Consider the following 23,604-nt stretch of genomic DNA (forward strand, 5'->3'; position numbering starts at 1 on the left):
CTATACGGCCTCCAGATGCACAGCAATGCCCTCTAACCTAGCAGTCAGTTCTCAAGGGTAAATAGGGATGGGCTGACCTATCCTGCGACACTCTCATCCCATGAACGAATAAAAAAAACATCTTGAGCCTTGGCAACGGGCAGGCAACACAGCCTTCTGCAATCTCGATGAGAGCGAGAGTCTGTCATTTCTCACTAATGTCATCCTTAATTAACAAAGCAACCACACCACATTATCCTAGCTTCTTGTCCTTCCAAAATATGAAACACCCCTATACTGTCCCTGCTACTACCATGTTGCTATTTGATACCACTATTTTGCTATTTACTCTTTCCTCCCCCACCCCAACCCCCAACAGCTTGAATGGCTCCCTGTACCACAGTACCATGGTCAGTTTGCTCATCCACCCCACAACCCCTGTTCTCATCTGTACAAGCTACAAGAAGCTCAAACCTGTTACACAATTGTAAAGACGAGGCTCCTCCACTTCTACCTGTTCAATCCCCATAACTGCCTCGCTCACAGTCAAACCCTCCTGTACCTGATCATAGACCAAACTATACTTTAGGGGTATGGCTGCCTTATGGAACTAAGCGTGCAGGTATCTTTCCCCCTCCCTGATGCATCACTGTGCCTGTAGCTTGGCCTCCAGCTCAATGACTCTGAGTGGAAGCTCCTCGAGCCATAGACACTTATTGCACGTGTTTGCCATGGATCACACTGGGGTTCACCAACACTCTCATACTGCAGCTGCAACACATCATCTGTCCTGCCATCTTTATTATGTTTTCATTAACTCATTATTTTCTTAATTCAATTTTAATTAATGCATCCAGCTTTATTTGTGCTTATATTCTTATTTGAATCAATCATCTACTTATTCCCTAGTTTAGGTGAGATGAATAGGAAATACTCACCAGCCAATCATCTCCCTGCTTCCCTATGATGTCACACCTCACTTTTTGTTTCCGAACACAGGCTCTGACTGGTTCCTGCATGCCTCGCTCTGCTCTTGCAAATTCTCGCTTTCTTTCGTTGATTTCTGGCCCCGCTCTGCTGCTCAGGATTCTTGTTTTCTCTCGCTGATTTATGATGTCATTCTGCTTCAGAATTCTTTAGGTTCTGGATCAGTTCAAAGAATTCTGGAGCAGTTCCCAAAGATTGGAAGGTGGGAAACATAACCTTACTTTTTAAGAAGGGAGGAAGAGGGGAGACAGGAAACGAAAGGCCAACTAATCAGGCATCAATAGTAGGCAAAACCCTACAATCTATTATCAGGGATGTGCTAAGAGGGCATTTAGAAAAATCATATTATTAAGCAGAGTCAATGTGATTTATAAAAAAAAGGGAATTTGAAAAATCTATTAGTTTTTGGAGGACAGATAAGGGGGGGGGAACCAATGGATATAATGAAAATGGATTGTCAAAAAAAAATTTGATAACTGCCACACAAGAAGCTATTGCTGAAAATTAGAACTCAGGATTGAGTGCAATCTATTAGCTTGGTTAAATGGACAGAAAGTAGAGAATAGGAATAAATGGGACATTTTCAGGTTGGCAGGCTATAACTAGCAGGTTACCACAATGATCAGTATTTGGGTCTCAGCTATTTACAATCTATATTGATTACTTAGGTGAAGGGACAGATGGTGTGTATCCAAGCTTGCTGCCAAAACAAAGTGGGGAAAGTGAACAGTGATGAGGACACAGAGGATGAAAAAGAATCAAGACAGGTTGAGCAAGGAGAGGAAAACATGGAAGACGGAATACAATATGGTGAAATGTAAAGTTAACCACCTGGGTAAGAAAAATAAAAAAAGCAGAATTTTTTTTTGAATGACAAGAAACTGGGAAATGTTGGCATAGTAATTTGGCTGCCCTTATACATACATCACAGAAAGTAATGTGGAGATCTTTGCAAGCACCAAGCAATTAGAAAGGCAAATGATACCTTAGCCTTAATTGCAAAGGGATTGGGTTATAAAAGTGAAGGAGCCTAAATAAAAATATACAGGGCATTGGCAGGCCATACCTGGAGTAGTGTGTGCACCTTTGGTCTCCTTATATAAAGGAAGGACACATCTGCCCTAGATGGAGTGTAACGAAGACTCACGAGAATGGTTCCTGGGATGAGGGCATTGTTCTATGAGGGGAGACTGAGCAGATTCAGCCTATATTCTATGAAATTTAGAAGAATGAGAGATGATATAATTAAAACATCAAATTCTTAAGGGGGTTAATGAGATAAATGCAGAGAAAATCTTGCCTCTTGCTTGGAACATAGAACATTGGGTCATGGTCTCAGAGTCAAAGGTTGGCCATTTAGGGCTGCAGGCACAGAATCACAACTGTTGCAGCATAGGAGATCATTCAGTCTGTCATGTCTGTGCCAGCTCTCCAAACGAGCAACTTAACAAGTGCCACTCCTCTGCCTTCTCTCCATTGCCTTGCAAATTCTTCCTTTTCAGATAACAATCTAATTCTCTTGAATGTGTTAAATGAATCCATCTCCACCATGCATTCAGGCAGTGCATTCAGATCCTAATCACTCGCTTCATGAAAAAATTTTTTCCATATGTTGCTATTGCTGCTTTTGCCAATTACCTTAAATCTGTGCCCTCTTGTTCTCGATCCTTCCATCAATGGGAACAGTTATTCCCTATCTACTGTATCCAGACCCTTGTTAATTTTGAATACCTCTAAGATGAGATATGTATTTTCTAATGATTAAATTGTCTGTGCAGAAAGCTGTCTAGGTTGGGGGTGTTCAGGGTTAAACAGGGGGAAGGTTACTGGAGACTAGGTTGTCTGAGAGGTCTAAGAGATGAAAGTTTAGAAGTGTTAAGTTTGTGCTTTTGTAATGAGTGGTTATGGTGGGTTTGAGTTACAAGTAAATAGGTTGGATCTGAAATTTGCATTCTGAACTAAGTTGGCAAATTGATTTTTCAGCTGTTGAATTTCAAAAAGGGGGTTCAGAGTGGCAAGGAATATTTACATCGTACAGTGGTTCCATGAATAAACAGGGGAAAGTATATTAAATTTTATTGACCCGAAAGTAGAAGCAAAATAGAAAACATGGAAGGTTTTTATATTTGGTGAAGTTGAGTTTCAAAGAGTTGTTTGAGGACAATGGAACTTGAGATGAAAGGGAAAAAGATACTTAAGGAAAGAGAGGTTCAACTGTTGAGAGTTGCTATGGGGGAATCCACTCAAGGCCAACTCCTTAGTGTGTGAGATGCTGAGAAGCTGTGAAAGTTTTGAATTTAAGGGAGCCACCCAGTGTTAAGCCAGGAGAGTCTTTGTTATAGGAAACAGTTTGTTTCTGAACTTCCTTTTGGAATTCCACATCAGAGCAGAAGTGTCTGAGAAATTGTGAAGTGTACCTTTATTAAAGTGACAATTCCTTGACTTGAGTAATATTTATTGGATTCTTATGGTTAAAAATCCCTAAGGGGTAGTTGCCATAAAGGTAGTTTAATTGTGTACTTTTGACCAAGCATATTTTTTAGATGTTGTTCTGTAAATTGTTTAACTGTGTAACCCTTATCTTGTGTGCTTATGTTTTTTCTTTTTAATGAAACTTTTAATTTTTAAAATTCTAAACGTGGTACCAGAATTCCATGCTTTTGAGGTCAGTAGCTCTTCCTGCTCATTTTCACAATAAGGTTTATGATCAGTGAGACAGACTTCACTCTGGGGTCTGACTTGTTCAGCTTGTGGTCGTAACACCTCCATCAAATCTTCTCTCAACCTGTTCTCCTCCAAGGAAAACAGTCCCAACTTCTTGAATCTATCCATGTATCTGATGATCCCCATCACTGCAACAATTCTTGAATGTTTTCCGCACTGTCTCTAATATCTCAACATCTTTCCTAAAGTGTGATGCCCAGAACTGGATGCAATACTCCAGCTGAGGTTGAACCAGTGTTCTGTGCAAGTTTAATATAACTTCCGTGTTTTTATACTCTATGCCCCTATTAAAAAAGCCTGGGATGCTGTCTGCTTTAACCGTGTTCTCAACCTGCCCTGCCACCTTCAATAATTTAGACACGCATACACCAGGTACCTCTGCTCCTGCATCCCCAATAGAATTTTACCCTTTGAGATTGTCCAACACGGATCACTTCTCTGCACTGACTTTCATCTGCCACTTGTCCAGCCATTCCATCAACCCATACTACAATTCTACACTACCCTCTCCACTGTTCACAATGCTTTCAAGTTTTGTATGATCCACAAATTTTGAACTAGTGCAATGTACACAAATTTCTACGTCATGAATGTATATCAGGAAGAGAAAGCATCCCAACAATGATCCCTAGAGAACTTCATTATCAACCTTCTTCCAGTCTGAAAAACATCAATGAACCACAACTCTGTTTCCAGCCACACAACCAATTCCATTTCCATGTTGCTACTGTCCCTTTTATTCTATGAGCTCACAAGTCTGTTGTGTGGCACATATCAAATGCCTTTTGAAAGTCTATGTGCACATCAGCTGCAACGGCCTCATCATACTCCTCCGTTACCTCTTCAAACACTCCAGCAAGTTACTTATACACGATTTCCCCTTAACAAATACACGCTAGCTTTCCTTAATTAACCCGCATCTGTCCAAGTGACTATTAACTTTGTCCCGAATGATCATTTCTGGAAGCCTCCCCACCACTGAGGTTAAATTGATTGGCCTGTAGTTGCTGGGTTTATCTTTTACACCCTTTTTGGCCAACAGTGTAACGTTTGCAATTCTCTAATCCTCTGACGCCACCCCACAGTATAAGACTGTAAAATTATGGCCAGTGCTTCTGCAATTTCCATTCTCACTTTCCTCCGTATCCTTGGATGCAACTCATCTGGTCCTGGTCTTATCAACTTGAAGTGAAGTACAGGCAGCCTTTCCAATACCACCTCCTATCAATTTTAACCAGTGTCTGAACTACCTCCTCTTTCACCACGACCTGCGTAGGATCTTCTTCCTTGGTAAAGACAGATGTAAAGCATTCAGTTAATACCTCAGCCATGCCCCCTAATCAATCCCATTCCTCCATTTACCGGCCTTTTATATTTATATACCTATAGGAAAGTTTGAATTCCCTTCTATATTAACTGCTACTCTCTTTTCCTAATCTCTCTTTGCTGCTCCTATATTCTTTTTCACTTCCTCTCTGAACCTTCTATATTCAGGCTGGTTTACAGTTGTATTGTCCACCTGACATCTGTCATAAGCACATTTTTTATTCTTGTTATGATCACCAGCTGAGATTACCCCTGGACAAGCCTGATCCGAGAGCGGAACTCAGCTTGATAGATCCGAACTTTTACTTGTTTGTTTAGATATGTGGAGAGGGGCTACTGAACAGAGTCGCCAGTCAGCTAATGAACTTTTAACAAAAGAATAAAACATTTATTCAACAAGAAAAGATTAACTATATTACAATACTCCTTCGTCCACATCTATACCTTTATAGATGTATACAGATTTGTAAGGATAACACAAGTTACGAAAGCTATCTTTTACTCTCATGATCACATGTAAAGCAATAGACACCCTGTGGTCAGACACACCACACTCTGAAACCAAGTGACAGATGCCACCTCAAACAGATGGATCAAACTATGGATCTCTCCTCAGCTCCTGCAGATGTTTGTCACACCGGGAGCCAACCAGTCCCACTGAACTTCGGCCTTCACACGAGGGTTCCCAATCTCCACTCTCCAAGAATTCAATTTGGAATCTTCTCCCAAATGGACCCTTTCTCTCAGACCCCTTCCACAAGGTTCACCTCCAGGGTTTCAAACTCTCCTCCCGATGTTTCTCTTCTCTGGGTCACCACAAGCATTCAAGCTTTCCTCTGCGCATTCTCTCTCACCGACTCAGCCATCAACAGTACCATTGCCTCACATGCCCATAGCAAAGAGTTATAGGCCTTCCACCATCTCTTTGGATCTTCTTGTCTCTTGCCAGCTGTCCTCACTTTACTTCTGTTTTCTGCAGCTTTTGTCTCTTTAAATCTGAGGCTTGGAGTCTTTCTCCAGCCCCTCACTCTTAACTTCACTAATAGGATCTTATCCTGATTCCTGCCCTTCCTTTGGCTAGAAGGTCTTCTTCGGACTTTCCCCTCTTCCAGTCCCCTCGATCTTTCGGGTTTTTCTTTAGCTTGGGACTGGCTATCTGTCCCCTTTGCTCCAGTCTCTCCTGGCAGCAACTTCAAAAACCAGCTGAACTCCATAGCTTCCAAATCAAAACTGCTGTTTCTCTTGTCTGTGTGTTTCTGTGGGAGGGACCTGTCTCTCAGGACCCCTGTAGCTCGGCAACAGTCCGATTCTTCATCCTTGTTTGTTTAACTTTTCTTTACGAGTCGTAAAACTCATTAGAAATGCAAGCACATTTTAAAATGAAACTAAAACTCTATTTGACCTTTCTTAACAAACACATACAGAAACACAGATCAAGCTTAAAATTTAAAGCTAAAACTCATTCCTAACACCTACGAATACAAATATAACTTAGACTCTATTTCCTAACATTCTTCATCGCAATCTTAGTCTCTTCTGTCATCCAGGTAGCTCTGGATTTATTTGCCCAGCCTTTCCACTTCATCGGAATGTATACCTTGTCTGTTCCCACTGAAGTTGGCTTTCCTCCAGTTAATTATGGTTACTCTGGATTGTTATTTGTCCTTTTCCATAACAAGCATAAATCTTGTGACACAATGATCACAGTCCTCTAAAATGTTCCCCTACTGACACTAGATCTATTTGGTCCAGCTCATTCCCAAGATCCAGGTCCAGTAGCAACTTATTTCTCATTGGGATTGGAAATATATTGCTATAGAAAATTTTCCTCAACAAAACCCTAAGAACCCTTACTCCTCCCTGCCCTTTACTAGTATCCAGTTTATATTCAGAAATGTAAGGTTCTTCATTACAACTACAACTACTACAATTCTTACACTTCTCTGCAATATCCTTACAATTTTTTTCTTCCACATCTTTTCACTAGTTGGTGGCCTATTAACTACACTTAATTGCACCTTATTTTATTCCTTGGCTCTAGCCAAATAGATTCTGTCCTTGATCCTTCCTCTCCAGCACTGCAACGTTGTTATCCTTAATTAACCAATGAATGCTCAGTTTTGGAGTGTATTCAAGACAAAGGTCACTAGATTTTTGTGCACTGAAGAAATTGAGGGAATGGAGATAGTGGGGGAAGATGGAATTGAGGTACAAGATCTTGTGACTGATGGAGCAGGTTCAAAGGCTTAAATGGCCTATTCCTGCTTTTAGTAATTACCTTCATGCTGCAAAACTAGAATCACAAAACCTTAACATTGCAGGTGGTCTTTCAGGCCATCAAGTCTATACTGGCTCTCTAAAAGAGTATCCTACCTAGTCCCGCTCCCCTGCCTTATCCCCGTACCTTGCATATTCTTTTTCAGATAGCAATTCAATTCCCTTTTGAATACCTCCATCGATCTGCCTGCACCAGCCTCTCAGGAGGTTCATTCCAGACTCCAAACATCCTTTGGGTGAAAAATATTTTCATCACTTTTACTCCTTTTGCCAATTACTTTGAATGTGTGCCCTCTAGTTCTTGATGCTCCCTTGAGTGGGATCAGTTTCTCACCAATTACCCTGTCCATACCCCTCAGGATCTTGAATACCTCTATCAAGTCTCCCCTCAGCCTTCTTTTCTCCATGGAAAACAGTCACAACCTCTCCAATCCATCCTGGCTAAAGTTTCTTATCCCTGGAATCATTCTTGTGAATCTACTCTGCACTCTCTCCAATGCTTTCACATCCTTCCCCAAGTAGGGTGCCCAGAATTGGATGCAGTACTCCAGATAAGGCCAAACTCATGTCTTATACAAGTTCAACATGAACTCCTTACTTTTGTACTCACTGCCCCTAATAATAAAGCTTTATTAACTGCTCTCTCAATGTGCCCTGCCATCTTCAATAACTAATGTACATATACAGAGGTCCCTCTATTCCTGCACCTCCTTCAGTTTCTCCCTTTATTTTATACTGTCTCTCCATATTCTTCCTGCCAAAATGAATTACTTCACACTTCTCTGCATTGAACTTCATCTGCCACTTGTCTGCCCAATCCACCAACATATCTATGTCCTTTTGAAGTTCAAGGTTATCCTCATCACAGTTGACAGCATTTCCAATCTTCATGTCATCTGCAAATTTTGAAAACATGCCCTGAACACCACAGTATAGGTCATTAATATATTTTAGGGAAGAGCAAGGGTCCCAACACTGACCCTTGGGGTACTCCACTACAAACCTTCTTCCAATTTGAAAAACATCCATTAACCACTGCTCTTCGTCCCCTGTCACCCAGTCAGTTTCTTAACCAAGTGCCTACTTCCCCTTTTATCCATGAGCTAGAATTTTGCTCACAAGTCTTTTGTGTAGCGCTGTATGAAATCCCTTTTGAAAATCCATATACACCACATCAACAGCATTGCCCTTATCAACCTTCCGTTACCTCCTCAAAAAACCCCAGCAAGTCAGTTTCACATGATTTTCCCCTAATGAATCCATGCTTAACCCATCCTTAATTGTCCTGCACTTGTCTAAGTGATTATTAATTTTGTACCGAACTATAGTTTCCAGAAGTTTCCCAGCCACTAGCATCAAATAGACTGGTCTGTAGTTGCCAGCTTTATCCTCGCACCCCTTTTTGAACAAGGGTGTAACATTCGCAGTCCTCTGGCAACACCTCTGTGTCTAAGGAAGACTGGAAGATTGTCACTACTGCCTCTGCAATTTCCACTTTCACTTCCCTGAGTACCCTTAGATGCATCTCATTTGGTCCTAGTACCTCATCAATTTTAAGTAAAGATAGCTTTTCTAAAACCTCCCACTTCCCAATTGTAAATTCTTCCAGTGTACCAGTTACCTCCTCTCTCATCTCAGCCTGGGTAGCACCTTCTTACTTTGTAAAGAAAGGTGCAAAGTACTCATTTAATACCTCCACTATTTCTCCTGCCTCCACGTGCAAGTCTCCTTTTTTAATCCCTAATCAGCCCTACTCCTTCTTTTACCACCCTTTTATTATTTATATGCTTATAGAAGACCCTGGGGTTCCATTTTATATTAGCTGCCAGCCTCTTTTCCTGCTCTCTCCTTGATTTTTTCTTAGTTGTTATTTTTTTTAAACTTCTCCTCTGGGCCTTCTATATTCAGCCTGATTCTCCACGGTATTTTCTACCTGACATTTGTTGTATGCATACTTCTTCATTTTCATCTTCATCTCTGTCTCTCTCTCATCAAGGGTGCTCTGGGTTTATCTGCCCTACCTTTCCGCTTCAAGGGAATATACCTTGACATTGCCGGTAATATTTTTTCTTCAAAAGTAGCCTATTCAGCCACCGTCTTTTCGGCCATCATTTGACTCCAACTCTCACGACTCCAATGCATTCTCATCCCATCAAAGTTGGCTTCCCCGCAATTAATTATCCCTGCTCTCGATTGTTTCTTGTCCTTTTCCATGGCCAAACTGAAACAATGAACCCAAAACTGTGATTGGTGAACTAGATGGTTGCTGGTATCAAATAAGTACTTCGGAAAAAAAAATTGAGCAATGAAGCTCAATTTCAACACACCACCCTGCTCTCATGCCCACATGTCTGTCCTTGGCCTGATGCAATGTTCCAGTGAAGGTCAATGCAAACTGGAGGAACAGCACCTCATCTTTACAGCCTTCGGGACTGAATATTGAGTTCAACAACTTTAGATCATGAACTCTCTCCTCCATCCCCACCCCCTTTTTTCCTATAATTTATATAGATTTTTCTTTTCCCATCTATTTCCATTATTTTTAAATGTATTTCCATCCATTAGATTTTTTTTTTTTTAACTTATTTCGATCCCTTCCCCCCACCCCACCCCCACTAAGGCTATCTGTATCTCGCTTGTCCTGCATTCTACCTTTAGTGTCACCTATTAGCAAATTTCTTAGCTAATATTACCACTATCAACACCTCTTTGTCCTTTTGTCTATGACATCTTTTGGCAATCTCCACCTATCATTGGCCCTCTATCCGCTCTACCTGTCCAACCCACCACCCCTCCCTTAAACCAGCTTATATTTCACCTCTCTCCTATTTTTCCTTAGTTCTGTTGAAGAGTCATACGGACTCAAAACGTTAACTGTATTCCTCTCCGCAGATGCTGTCAGACCTGCTGAGTTTTTCCAGGTATTTTTATTTTTGATTTTGTTTTGGATTTCCAGCATCCGTAGTTTTTTGCTTTTATCTGATAGTTTTGTATGTGTTCCTCTGTCCTAGTTAGTAGCTTTTTTATCTATTCATATTTGAAATATCAACGTTTAACAGAGACTGGTTATTTGACGCAATCATTCATGCCTAGTTTATGCGATATATGCCACATTTTTAATTACACAAGTGTATATATATCATGTAAACATATGCAAAACTAATAAAGGTTGGAAACAACTTGCAGATTATTGCCTCAAGTATTTCTATTCAACCTAAATTGAAAGAGTCCTAAACAAAGCAACTCCCTTACTCCAAGCCTTCAAATTTTTGTGTGCATAAAATTCATTCCAAAGTGCAGTACTTTACTGCTGAGTAACTTTACCTCTGTCTGCAATATGGCAGCTCTCTGTTCCTTTGCTGTTAGCGATTCTTTGAGCACTTCCACGTGTTGTTTACTGTCTGAAAATTGGTTTGTCAGCGTTTCAAGCTTTGTCTGCAAGGCAAGAAGGTCCGTTTCCTTTCTGGAAAGCTCCTGCTTCACTTGATCAATCTAGCAAACACAAAGCATTGACTCAGTATAAAAACTTTACCTTTTATGAAAGAAACCAAACAATCAAACTTGAGCATGATCATAGATAAGGTTTTGTTCAGTTACATTTTTCACTTTGAAAGCTATGAATTTTTGCAAGTCCTTTTCAACAAAATCTGTAACTTATCTGATTTTAACCAGAGTTTGAAAAGTCAGTTTTGTATTGAATTCCAAAAAATAAGCAAAGAGTAAAGTTAACATTATTGATTGACACCATTGCTAAACTATTCTGAACAAGTATCAACAAACAGCCACATAACAGATGACCAAATGTGTGTATAGATTAACAAAGGAGATTACTGCAAACCCATCAATTCCAAAATGCTTCCTTTTCTTTTGCATTGGGATCTACAACGCAGCAGGCCATTTGGTCTAACTTATCTGTGCCAATGAGCCTCCATACAAGCCTCCTCCCATTACTCTTCATCTAATTCTGTCAGCATACCCTTCTATTTCTTTCTCCCTCATGTACTTACCCAGCTTCACCTTAAAAACATCTGACTGCGAGAAACACTGGCGAAGGTCTGTGTAAATTCAATTAAAAATATTTCAAAAAATTAAAAACCAAATCCCTTGTTAAGAACATGTGTGAGCAGAATTTTGCAATAAATGAAAAGCTGTCAAGTGCACAACGGTGGCCAAAAAAATACAAGTGCAGAAAAAAGCAACTTGCAGTGGTCTCGGACTTTTTTTAAAAATTTCTTTCATGGGATGCAGGTGTCACTAATTTGTCCAGCATTTATTGCTTATCCCCAATTGCCTTCGAGAAGATGGTGATGAGTTGCCTTCTTGAACCGCTGCTATCCACATAGTGTTGGTACAACCACAGTGCTGTTATGAAGGGATTTCGAGGATTTTGGTCCAATGACAGTGAAGGGATGGTGATAAATTTCCAAGTCAGGATGGTGTGTGCCTTGGAGGGGAACTTCCAGATGGTGCTGTTGTCATGCATCTGTTCCCCTTGCCCTTCCAGCTGGTAAAAATCACAGGTTTGGAAGATGCGATTGAAAGAAAATGTTTTCCCCAAGCTGCACAGCGATCCAAAAGTCCTTGCTCAGGCCATGCAAAAATATTTTAAGGGGTCATAGACTTGAATAAATTTCCCGTGTATGTCAAATAGAGGTACAGGGAATGCTGGCTTAGACAACTGACTTCAATCAAGCTTTGTAAAATGCATATATTAATTTTTTTTTTAAGTTCATTCCTGGGATATGGGCATCACTGGATAAGCCAGCATTTATTGCCCATTCCCAATTGCCCTTGAGGTGGTGGCGGTGAGCTGCCGCTTTGAACCGCTGGAGTCAATATAGTGTAGGTACACCCATAGTACAGTTAGGGAGTGAATTTCAGGATTTTTTTATATTCATTCATGGGATGTGGGTGTCGCTGGCTGGGCCATCCCTAATTGCCCTTGTTCAAAGGGCATTCAAGAGTCAACCACATTACTGTGGGTCTGGAGTCACATGTAGGCCAGATCAGATAAGGACAGCAGAATTACCTCCCTAAAGGACATTAGGGAACCAGATGGGTTTTTACGACAATCAGCAATGGTTTCAAGGTCATCATCAGACTTCAAATTCCAGATTTTTATTGAATTCAAATTCCACCATCTGTCATGGTGGGATTCGAACCCAAGACCTAAAGCATCATCCTGGGTCTCTAGGGTACCAGTCCAGTGACAATACCATTATGCCACCAGCTCCCCTTTTGATCCCGCAACAGTGAAGGAACAATGATATTGTTCCAAAACAGGATAGTGTGTGGCTTAGAGGGAATTTGCAGGTGGTCGAGTTTCCATGCATCTGCTACCCTTGTCCTTCAAGGTGGTAGACGTTTCAGGTTTGGAAGGTACTGTCAAGGGAGCCTTGGTGAGTTGCTGCAGTGCATTTTGTAGATGGTACCCACTGCTGCCACTGTGCATCAGTGGTGGAGGGAATGGATGTTTAAGGTGGTGAATGGGCTGCCAAAGAAGTGGGCTGCTTTGTCCTGGATGGTGCCGAGCCTTTTGAATATTGCTGGAGCTGCACTCATTCAGACAAGCAGAGTATTCCACCACACTTCTGACTTTTGCTTGTTTCAACTATAATTAATTGTGTGACAGTGTGGTATATGGTTTCAATACACATAGAAGTGCAAACACACCAATATGCCCTTATGCAATATGGATCCACAATTTTTGACGTAAACCCCAAAATAGTCAATGTTAACTAAATGATGATGGTTCTGCTGTCATCTTGAGGAAGCAGAGAGTTGTCACTGTGGCATGCTTGCACACCTCATGAGCACATGGAACAGTTTGCCTGCCCGTCCACTTGTTAATAGTTAGCATGTGGTCACGAAAATAAAGGAGTGGGACAAAATTTAAACTTGTGTGCTCACAAAATTACATCAGAAACTACGAAGCCACACAAATGGTAATTTATAAAAGAGAAATGCAAATAGTGCACTCAAGTAGAGTACTACACTATTATTGGATAATTAATATCAAAATATATTATTCTACAATGCTAAAAATAAACTGCATGACTTAGATAATGCTCCTTGTATATCTTTTCAGTTTATTAATTTTCTTTAATACAGATGTTTTTACCAAATAGAAAACAAGATTTTTTTTTTAAAAATAGCCAACCAACATGCTCTGCTAGCATCTGAATGTGTTTACACAAAGATTAGCAGAGTCATACAGACCAGGTAGGAATCAGTTTTGAGCTCCAGCCTATGTTGCATTATTTTGTCTCAGCTCTGCTGAAACCAAGGGTAATACAATTGGACTCTGGATTGAGGAGGAAAAAAGTAAACAGCAATCACATATCCTGATCACCATCCAGAAACCTCTGCTGAAAATATCAACGTGAACATCAGATAATGACAAATGAGGCTCAGCTTTAATGCGCCTACAGTTAAACAGCCTGTCAATTCACTGTGAAGTCTCATACATTAATTAAGTCCTATTGGGAAAAGCAACAAAGTGGAACCCTTTTCCAAATAATCAAAATAAAGTGATAACTAGAAAGAGAAAAAATACTACAACAATTTTCAAATATTTTTGAAAATCTATACATAGGAAATATTAATTCTGAATTTGAAAACTTGATGTCAATGGTTCATTAAGCAAAGCTACAATTGCTCCTTCAAACTCAGATTTAAATTATAAAGCAATTATTATTAAATCAACAAGTTAAAAAGATGCTTTAATTTTTGAACAGACATGTTCATTAAGCAGACTTATTTATTGAATCATGCCTTTGATCTGGAACTCTATTGTTGCAGGAGGCCTGTGAAGCACAACACAACCAGCAGGAATGCAAAAGCATAAGTTTGTTCTACAGAACTACATACTGCAATATTCTCTTTCACTTCACTAGATTTTATGTTGCCCAGCCTACCAGTTTAGGCACTTAAACAATAGTTAGCTGGGCTAAGTTATAGTGCAATAGTGTAAATGCCAGTTAGAATGATTCAGATTGAATTTTAGTTATCAGCGCAATTAATAATCATAAAGGGAATCTGTTTGATCCATCTTACATCCATAAACAGCGCCTTAATTTAAAAATGGGTGCTTTCTTGGGATGCTACTATCACAATTTCACTGGGGAACAAAGCCAAGTGAAAGAGATTGTACATCAAGCCTGAGAGGGGGAAGCAGCAAATGCAACTTTGATTTATTCTACAAACTGCAAGCTGAAAAGGAGAGGAATAGATTAGTCTAGAACCTAACACTGCCAGAAGGAAATAAAAGATAACTGCATTTGCAGTATCAGATACACAGCAAACATCAACTCTTACAGCAGAGACCTCGAGCTGGAGAACAGTCACTTTCTTTCTTAGCTCTTCAGCCTGGAACTCTTTGGAATTTAGCTCTTCTTTCAGTTGTTCTACCTGTCAGAACATTGTTATCATTATTGCCCATTAAACATAACTTGCATCCTGCAGACTACAAAGTTGTCTCATCAGCTCTGGTGAGGCTGGATAGATTCTGCATAGGTACAGAAATACAAATAATTTATAAAATTGTACTCATTTGGTTTGGAAAGGTAAAGCAAAGCTAGCATTGCAACAAAAACAAAAGTTTAGTATTCATCTGTTTTGAGATTATTTTGTTCTTTTTCATTCCATATATTGCGCCACTTGTGATCAGCATCAAATATAAGAAACTAGAAAGGTTCATACCAGTTATTAGTAATTTTACCCTTAAGATACAACATAAAATTAGGGATTCTTCCTGTAAAGAAAACAATTTTGAATTTGAGTTTATTTCACAGAACACACTGACAATTCTGCATAAGTTATTGCTGTAATAACAAATGGGAACCCTTTATTGCACAGCACTTGAAGCTGTAACTGAATTGATAGCAGAAAGTTCTCTTCAGTCCATTTAGGACTCGAGCACAAATACAAGCCACGAGTAGCGCCCAAAAATTAAACTTGCCATATGACAAAAAAAGTTTCCACAATCAAACATAATAGCATTTGTAGATTACAACCACCTATGAACGATGACATAAACAGAGACCTCACCAATTGTTTTGTGGGTACAGGAGGTGTGCATTTAAGTCATGAAGACCAGGAGTTACAGGCTCAATTTACAGACTGTTCTGTTAACTGGTCTCAGCTAGCCAGCAGCAGGAGCCCTGCAATTGGCCTCCATGTGCCAGAGCTGGTGAGCAAAACAGAATATTCACCCAGAGTTCTCGTAACTGATCACTATCCAGTGAGCCTTGGTGCACAACTTGATTATGCATTATCAACCGATAAGGGCAACACTGGACATACCTACAATTTGCCCTATTATTTAGCGTTACTCCCTGTGAAAGCTTATGCATGAAGAATGGCTACCTGGATGATTGAGCACTATTACCTCACAAAGGACACTATCTGGGCGCAGCTCCAGGAGAGAAGGGTAAAAATTAAAACCTACGAGGCTGAATGGTGTATAGCAGAAGCTTTAGATTTCAGACCATGACTGGTGTGGCACTAAGTGCAATGAAATGTTGATTAACCTTTATACTTTAAGAGAATCAATTGGTCAAAGGATGTAACATTTGTTTACCCATACAATTGTTAGATCTTTCAAAAAGCTGTTGCAGAAATAAAGTTTCTTCCAAACAAAATCAAGGGAACTCCTGATCTTGTCATGACAACTAAGCTCCTTCAACTGAAGTAATGTCAATTGGTCAAAATCCTGAAACTCCCCACCTAACAGCACTATGGAAATATCTTCACCACACAGACTGCAAGGTTTCAGAACAGCAGCTTACCACCACCACCTTCATGGACAACTAGAAATGTAGTCAGATGTAGTCATTTGCCACCTGGCGTAGCAATTTGAAGTATAGCAAACCATGAGGCTGGGTGAAAAAGCAATTACTTCAGAGCATCTCACATTTAAGTTCACCAATAACAAAGCAACATCAGTCGTGAAGATCGTTGGTAGCCTAATTCAGATTAGTTTTCTGCTGATGAGTAGTTAGTTCAGAGCCTCTTATATGTGTTAAAAATGGTATTTGTGGCACATCTTGGATTTACTCAAGGAGATTCTTTGTTGTGTAATGATATATGATGTTAGGAGGCCATATGTTTGCAAACACAGGTAACTATCCAGTGTCTGTTAGTCTCAGTCTGTCATTATTCTCATTGATTTAATTGTATATCAATCAATTTTGCATGGAATGTTTAAATCAAAAAAGAGCACAATATTCTTCAGCGGAGTATTAAAGTGCTAATGCTGAGCTGCACAATGATTGCACATTTGCTCCACATTGAAGATGCAAGATTATTCAGGGGCTTCTTCTGCTTTTGAACTTCTGACCTACCTTGGAGAGGTGGGCTTTGGTTAACTTGTAGTTAAGTGTGCAATCTGGAGATACTCCTCGATATACTGACTTTGGATCATGTACCAGCAATCTCTATCCAAGAAATATTGAGCTTTCATGTTGTCTTGATTAAGGTGGCACTGACTTCAACACACTGCATGTGTCACCATGTTTTTTATAGTATGCCGTTTATAGTTGACAAGTCTTTATTCAATTTGTTGTCAATCTTATTGAATTGCCTCTCGAAGCTCAGTAAATGCCTTCTGCATACTTGAATGTGCTTAAATTTGTTGGAGGCGAATCATTTGATTTATGCTGAAAAGGGTTGGAGCAAGAATGTAAATGGGGATCCATTTTTCCAGATCCTTAGTATGCTCATCTTATTGCCCAGCATTTCCTGCAATTGTCTGCCTTGAAACATAACTTCCCACCTCTGGGACATTGTAGCCTGGGGTGAGAAGGGAGGTACCCCAAAGATGTGCTGGGAGACACCCAACCCCCCCTCCATCCCTCCCCTGAAAACTCCCACGTAAAACTTGCATGGCAATTGTTCGGGAAATTTAAACTTCCATTGAGCAATTTCCCTGCAATGGGAGCCATCTGAAACTCCAATTTAAATAGTACATTTCCGGTGGTTCCAACTGTCTTACAGCAATAGTTACCCAGAAAAGGTTCGAAGAATTAAAAACATTTCTAACTCTTGGGTAACGATAGCAGTGACCAACCCCAAACCTCCACGGGATTCACCCCACCCTCCCACCCCACCCTCCACAGGAGCCCCCAACTACCCTACACCCACCCCCATCATCCCACTGACTATATGACACACCCACTCCCACACTGACCACCGAACACAGCCACCCCACTGACCACCCAACAACCTGCCCACCCCTGCACTGACAACCTGATACCCACCCCTACACACCAATACCAAACTAGGAGGAGTGGCAATCCAATTAGGATTTCCACTCTGCCGAAGTTACAATACCTCCATTGTAATCAATTAAGGGAAAATCTCAACATCCTGACCAGTAGGCTAAAGTGGCAGATGCTGTCACATCAAGGATCACAGTTCCCGTCATGCTCTGTTGCAAATCATTTTCTGTGTAGATGGCAAAAACAAGGACTTAGTCACAAGTGCTCCGATTTTGTCTAACGATTGCCTGGTAACTCTTTAGAGTATGTTGCATTGTGCGCAAAATTCGTTATATGATTAGCCACTCCAGAAGTTTGTAGACACATCTCAAAAATGAAAGAGAAAAGGTGGCTAGTTGGAAGGGTGTGGTTCTTTCCAGGTTTTGGCATGGCTGTCACCCTGGCTTTCTGCCCCATCTTAAGAAATTTTCCTCTTCTGGATGACAAAATTCAATGAAACAAAAATCAAAATAATGTAGATTCGCAAAATCTGAAATAAAATGATGGAAAGACTCAGCTAATGCAGGCAACGTGCGTTCTGATCAAAGATCAACCTAAAAAAGGTTATCTAGTTTCCTCGCTCCACAGATACCTCCTAACCTGGTGAATGTTACCAGCTTTTTTCTGCTTCCTTCAATAAACATCAACAGCCATTGTATGCTCTTCATTACAAGATATAACAGCAGCATTTCTGGTGAGATCTCATCAAGACCATTAGCTTCTCCAGTTTTCATGGAACTCAATGCTGTCTGCATTTCTCCAGTTAAGAATGGCTGGAACATGTCTTCCTCACTCAAGGTTGGATCAATCTGGATCTGCGCCACTTATATTATTGATTCTTCGGAGCTCATCCTACTTGGTATTTGCCACTTATTTAGGTGTTTGCAAATAATGTTCGGGCACACTTTACATTTGCATAAGGGGATTGTGGTTTGTGCGTTACTCCAAGCACCCTTACTCATGATTACACTTTTGTGCTCCATAACATGGCTCCAACATAGATGGACGGTAAAAGGAAGGCATTCTACTAGATTCTATATGCTGTTGCAGAAGCACTGAACATTGCCTATTTAAACACAGCATATTTTGATGGCTACATGAGATAGATTTATTGATTACTTTAAAATTGCTTTGGAGATGTGAATGCAATGATTTTCTACTTAAGTATTATGTGGCATGCATACGACATACTAGTCAGTCAAGTTCTTTTTAAGTCTACTTTTCTGTAGTTGCACCTCAATTATGAATTCACAGTTAACTGTAGGGATCATCAATTCAACCAGACTAAGAATAGCAGTACAGGGACTGGAATTGCAAAAATCTCCCAAAACAATGCTGTTAACTATTACTTCTCTGCTAAGGAACTCAGTGCTGGCAAGAAACTGTGCATCCACCATGCACGGAAAAATGTAGCTGGCTGCTTAGATCATGTCCAAAATATATATATCATCTACAGAACACCAGTATACAAGATCCAGTTTATTTTTCTCAGATTTTCTGTAGCTCCATAACATGGCTCCAACATAGATGGACCGTAAAAGGAAGGCATTCCACCAAGATGTTTAAAACATTTGCAATTTGAAATTGGCCAATTCTTACAGGAAGGTGAAATATGTCAACAGTACCAGATTTCACATGAACATGGAAGATCCCTTTATGAGGATTGTAACTAAAAGTCATAGCCTCTGACTGCAAGCCTGCCAGCAAGGCAAGAGTTTACCTGCATTTTGGAGATAATCAACATTTTAAACTGGCCACAAGGTTTTCTGTTAATGAGCACTTTGCGGCCAACAGCCTCTTGATATAGAATTGAAGGATGAAAAGTGAAAAACCAAATGTTAACTGCTTCAGTATTCCTGTAACCAGAATCCAGGTAGTCCAGATACAGACTGTTGTCTGCTGTTATGAGGAATCACAATTAAAAATACTGCATGTATTGTCCACATTTCCTCTTTAAAAGCTGATTTTTCTTCCCCCCATCTCTTCCCACTGTCAGGAAGGTTATAGCATTAAATATCAACATCCAGCATCATTCAATCTCCTTCTGAAATAACACACTAAAGTTTGAGACATGAATTTTATGTGACCATTCATTTAGGTAATGCTATGCTCCTTTTATTGGCTGAGCACAAATTTAACCCAAAATTTTCTTGTCCATCTGGCACGTTCAACGAGTGCTGCTCTACAATTTAAGTTTGACATTTGCCCCACACTACCTGGATTCTGGAGCATTTTACATCGGTTTTTCACTTTCCATCCTTTAATTCTACATCAACAGGCTGTTGGCTGCAAAGTGCTCATTAACAGAAAACCTGTGACCAGTTTGGTTATCTCCAAAATGCAGGTAGACTCTTGCCTTGCCAGTAGGCTTGCAGTCAGAGGCTATGACTTTTAGTTACAATCTTCACAAAAGGGATCTTCCATGTTCTTCATGTGAAATCTGGTATTGTTGACATATTTCAACTTCCTGTAAGAATTGGCCAATTTCAAATTACAAATGTTTCTAAACATTTTGGTGAATGTCTTCCTTTTACCATCCATCTCTGTTAGAAGCCATCTTCTGGAGGTACAGAAAATCTGAGAAAAATAAACTGGATCTTGTATACTGGGGTTCTGACATTCCTGCTGTCCGCTAGTGTTAAACAATCTGAAAGCTTAGAAATGCGGGATCAAGCCACCACGGTCAATCCAGATACTTTGGAGGCCAAAACCTCTCGGGGCAATCTTTGAGAGAAAGTTGAAAAGAACTACAGAACCGGAGAAAGCATTTGTTCTAAATTGGCCATTCCTTCAATCTCATCAAAATTAATTGTGTGGAAGAATTTCTTCAATTAAAAAAGTTACGTGCATTTCAAATAGACTTCATGGAAAAGTAGTTGACATGGGCACTGCAACTCAATCCAAATCCAAGGCAAGTACCTCAGGTGATCAAACATTAATTGCAGGAAACAGAACGTGAAAACTTGGGCATGTGAACATTGGAATTTCCATTAAAAATGTCTAACATAAAACATGCAATGCACACAAAAATTTCAATATATTACAGATAAACGTAGAATCCAAAAAATATTGAACCATACAATTGGAAGTATAAAGATACTAGGATTTTGGACAACCACAATCTAAACTAATATAGCGTATAGATTAATCTTAATTTCTTTCCAAGTACAGTTTCCAGCAGGAAGAATGATGGCATTGATCATATATTGCATTAGCTGGAAATACAGTTACAAAGAAAAGAGTCATGTACTTCAGCAAAGTCTGGAGGCAGTTGCATGTAATAGATTATGCTATTTATTCACAAGTTAATGGACATAAATAGCTCAAAATGACCTCAATTTATGGGCAATCACATAAAAGGGAGGTGATTGTTCTTGGTTCGGAACTAAGAACAGACCATATTGGAAGCATATTTTCAATTACTTGCAAATACTTATTGCAGTTTTCTTGATCGGTACATGAAGCATAACCTTAACAGAATTTCTATTAGCCCTTTTTGATGTACTTGGGCTGTTATGAAAACAAGATTTGGACCTAACTACAGCATTTTTATATGTATTTATTTGAAGCTATGGTAGGAAAGGAATGATAGCATATCAACTTTAAATTATGAGAAACTTCCAAAGGCAGATTAACAAATGGGCCTACAATGCCAGGTACCCCAGCCAAAGATGGGGCTTTGATAAAATTCACCTTAATAGAGAAGAACTCCTGGATCAATAAGTTCTGACATTTAAAAAAGTGAGAAGAGGGCAAGCTGGAGTCAGCAGATTTGTTACAATATAAATACTGACAGTCATTATAAATCACTAGTTATAAAACATTACTGTTCAAATGAGGAACCTCAGAAGCTGTGGTAATTAAAAATTGAAAAATCCACAGACATTCTAAGGGTTTTTACTTCAGGCAATTTACTACATATTTGTGTTATAATGGTTGAAGGGGGGTGGTGGGATAAAGGAATGTTGCATGAGTGATGTCCATGACATTAAGAATTCTTAATCTGGCTCTGACAAATGGTTCATCATTATTGAGGAGCATCTGTTACTGCAGACTACAAAAACACTAGTCACATGAGTCTCTATACTATCACAACAGCGTTATTACACAGTTAGCGATCTACCAGGCAGAGCTTGCTAGATTCTATGACATAATGCTCTCAGCAAAGAGATTTGTGTGCTCCTCAGCAATCCAATTCTCAATATGTACTCCAGAGGTACAAGGAGACCTGTAGTGGAATGCAAAGGTATGTGTGTGTACAACTGAACTATCATTTTCAATACTCATATGTTTACTATTGGTTTCAAATTCAATAATGTTCATCGACAAGGATTTTCTACAAACGGAACTTTAAAAAAAATTGATAGCATGTAACCAATCAGATTTCCCATGCGTGATCTTTATCTCAGCATCAGAATGAAATGATTGCATTTATACAGTACCTTTCACCATCTCAGGATATCCCAAAGAACGCTGCAGTCAATTAAATACTTATGAAGTGTAGCCAGCATTATATCAGCTGTAATATCAAGAATTTTTACATCAAGATTCCACAAACAGCAACAAGATACATGACTAGAAATCCGATTTAGTGCTGGTTGTTGAACGATAAATGTTGGTTAGCCAGGACACCAAAACTCTTGACAATTCATTGAATAGTGCCATGGAATCTTTTATGCCCCCTTAAAGACAGTGGGGTCAGGTTTAACATCTCATCCAAAACACAGCATATCCAAAATGTCAACCTGGATTGTATGCTTAAGTCTCTGGATTTTGAATTGAATCCAAGGCATGTTGACTCAGAGGCATAAAAATCAATGCACTGAGTCAAGACTGACACTGAGGACGTGTCTACCTGAAAAGTGAGGGGGGGGCGGGGTGGAGAGAGGAAGAGAAAGAAAAGCCATCAGGAGCAATCACCCTCAGGCTTCTCCTATAAAGAGGACCAACAATCTTCAGCATAAGCTTTTGACTAAGAAGCTGGGGAACTGCATAAAGCCAAGAGGCAAGAAAACAAGAGAGAAAAAACAATTTTGGATGTAAATCTACAGAGCAAAACCAGGGAGTCACTGGAACTTTGAAATGAAGAATCTCAATCATCAAACAATGTCAGCAAAAGGCCGCATTTGAAAAATTATAGTTTCTGGACATGCACCACTTGGTAACTGTTCCATTTGTCACTACTCTTCTCAAATATCGAAATTTTAAAAATCATAAGGAATCACTGGAAAAGAACTCTTGATTGAGCAATGATAAGCAAGATGCATATCTTACCACTAAATGACAATTTGAAATTTTTACTAAGAGCCAGTAATTCCATTCTTCTAATATACTGCAACATGTAAACTCTAATGATAATGGGGAAAAATAAGCAGCATGAAATCATTTACATTTCTTTTCTCTTTCATGGGATGTGGGTGTCGCTTTCAATACCAGCATTTGTTCCTCATCCCTAATTGTCCTTTAACTGAGCGATTTGTCATTTCAGGGGGACAGTTAAGAGTCAACCACAGTGTGGGTCTGGAGTCACATGTAGGCCAGGTATGGATGGTAGAAACAAAAACAAAAAAACTGCGGATGCTGGAAGTCCAAAACAAAAACAGAATTACCTGGAAAAACTCAGCAGGTCTGGCAGCATCGGCGGAGAAGAAAAGAGTTGACGTTTCGAGTCCTCATGACCCTTCGACAGAACTTGAGTTCGAGTCCAGGAAAGAGCTGAAATATAAGCTGGTTTAAGGTGTGTGTGTGGGGGGCGGAGAGATAGAGAGACAGAGAGGTGGAGGGGGTTGGTGTGGTTGTAGGGACAAACAAGCAGTGATAGAAGCAGATCATCAAAAGATGTCAACCACAATAGTACAATAGAACACATAGGTGTTAAAGTTAAAGTTGGTGATATTATCTAAACGAATGTGCTAATTAAGAATGGATGGTAGGGCACTCAAGGTATAGCTCTAGTGGGTTTTTTTTTATATTTTTTTTTTATATAATGGAAATAGGTGGGAAAAGGAAAATCTTTATAATTTATTGGGAAAAAAAAGAGGAAGGGGGAAAC

At 39.7% G+C, this 23,604-nt stretch overlaps 1 protein-coding gene across 12 annotated transcripts in view; it reads right to left on the reverse strand.

Annotated features, from left to right (window-relative positions):
• erc1b (ELKS/RAB6-interacting/CAST family member 1b) overlaps positions 1-23,604 on the reverse strand; it is a 1,202,158-nt gene that overhangs the window by 1,108,926 nt on the left and 69,628 nt on the right. For 6 of the 12 annotated variants that reach the window (XM_041215846.1, XM_041215842.1, XM_041215841.1 and 3 more), the window contains exons 6-7: positions 14,611-14,703; positions 10,618-10,785 (exon numbers count right to left, since the gene is read on the reverse strand). In XM_041215846.1, coding sequence (XP_041071780.1) covers positions 10,618-10,785; positions 14,611-14,703 — 261 coding nt within the window. The remainder of the gene's footprint in view (positions 1-10,617; positions 10,786-14,610; positions 14,704-23,604) is intronic. The other 6 variants (XM_041215847.1, XM_041215845.1, XM_041215843.1 and 3 more) reach the window with 2 other exon arrangements.

The sequence above is a fragment of the Carcharodon carcharias genome, chromosome 21, assembly GCF_017639515.1.
Source record: "Carcharodon carcharias isolate sCarCar2 chromosome 21, sCarCar2.pri, whole genome shotgun sequence".
In the NCBI taxonomy this organism is placed as follows: Eukaryota; Metazoa; Chordata; class Chondrichthyes; order Lamniformes; family Lamnidae; genus Carcharodon; species Carcharodon carcharias.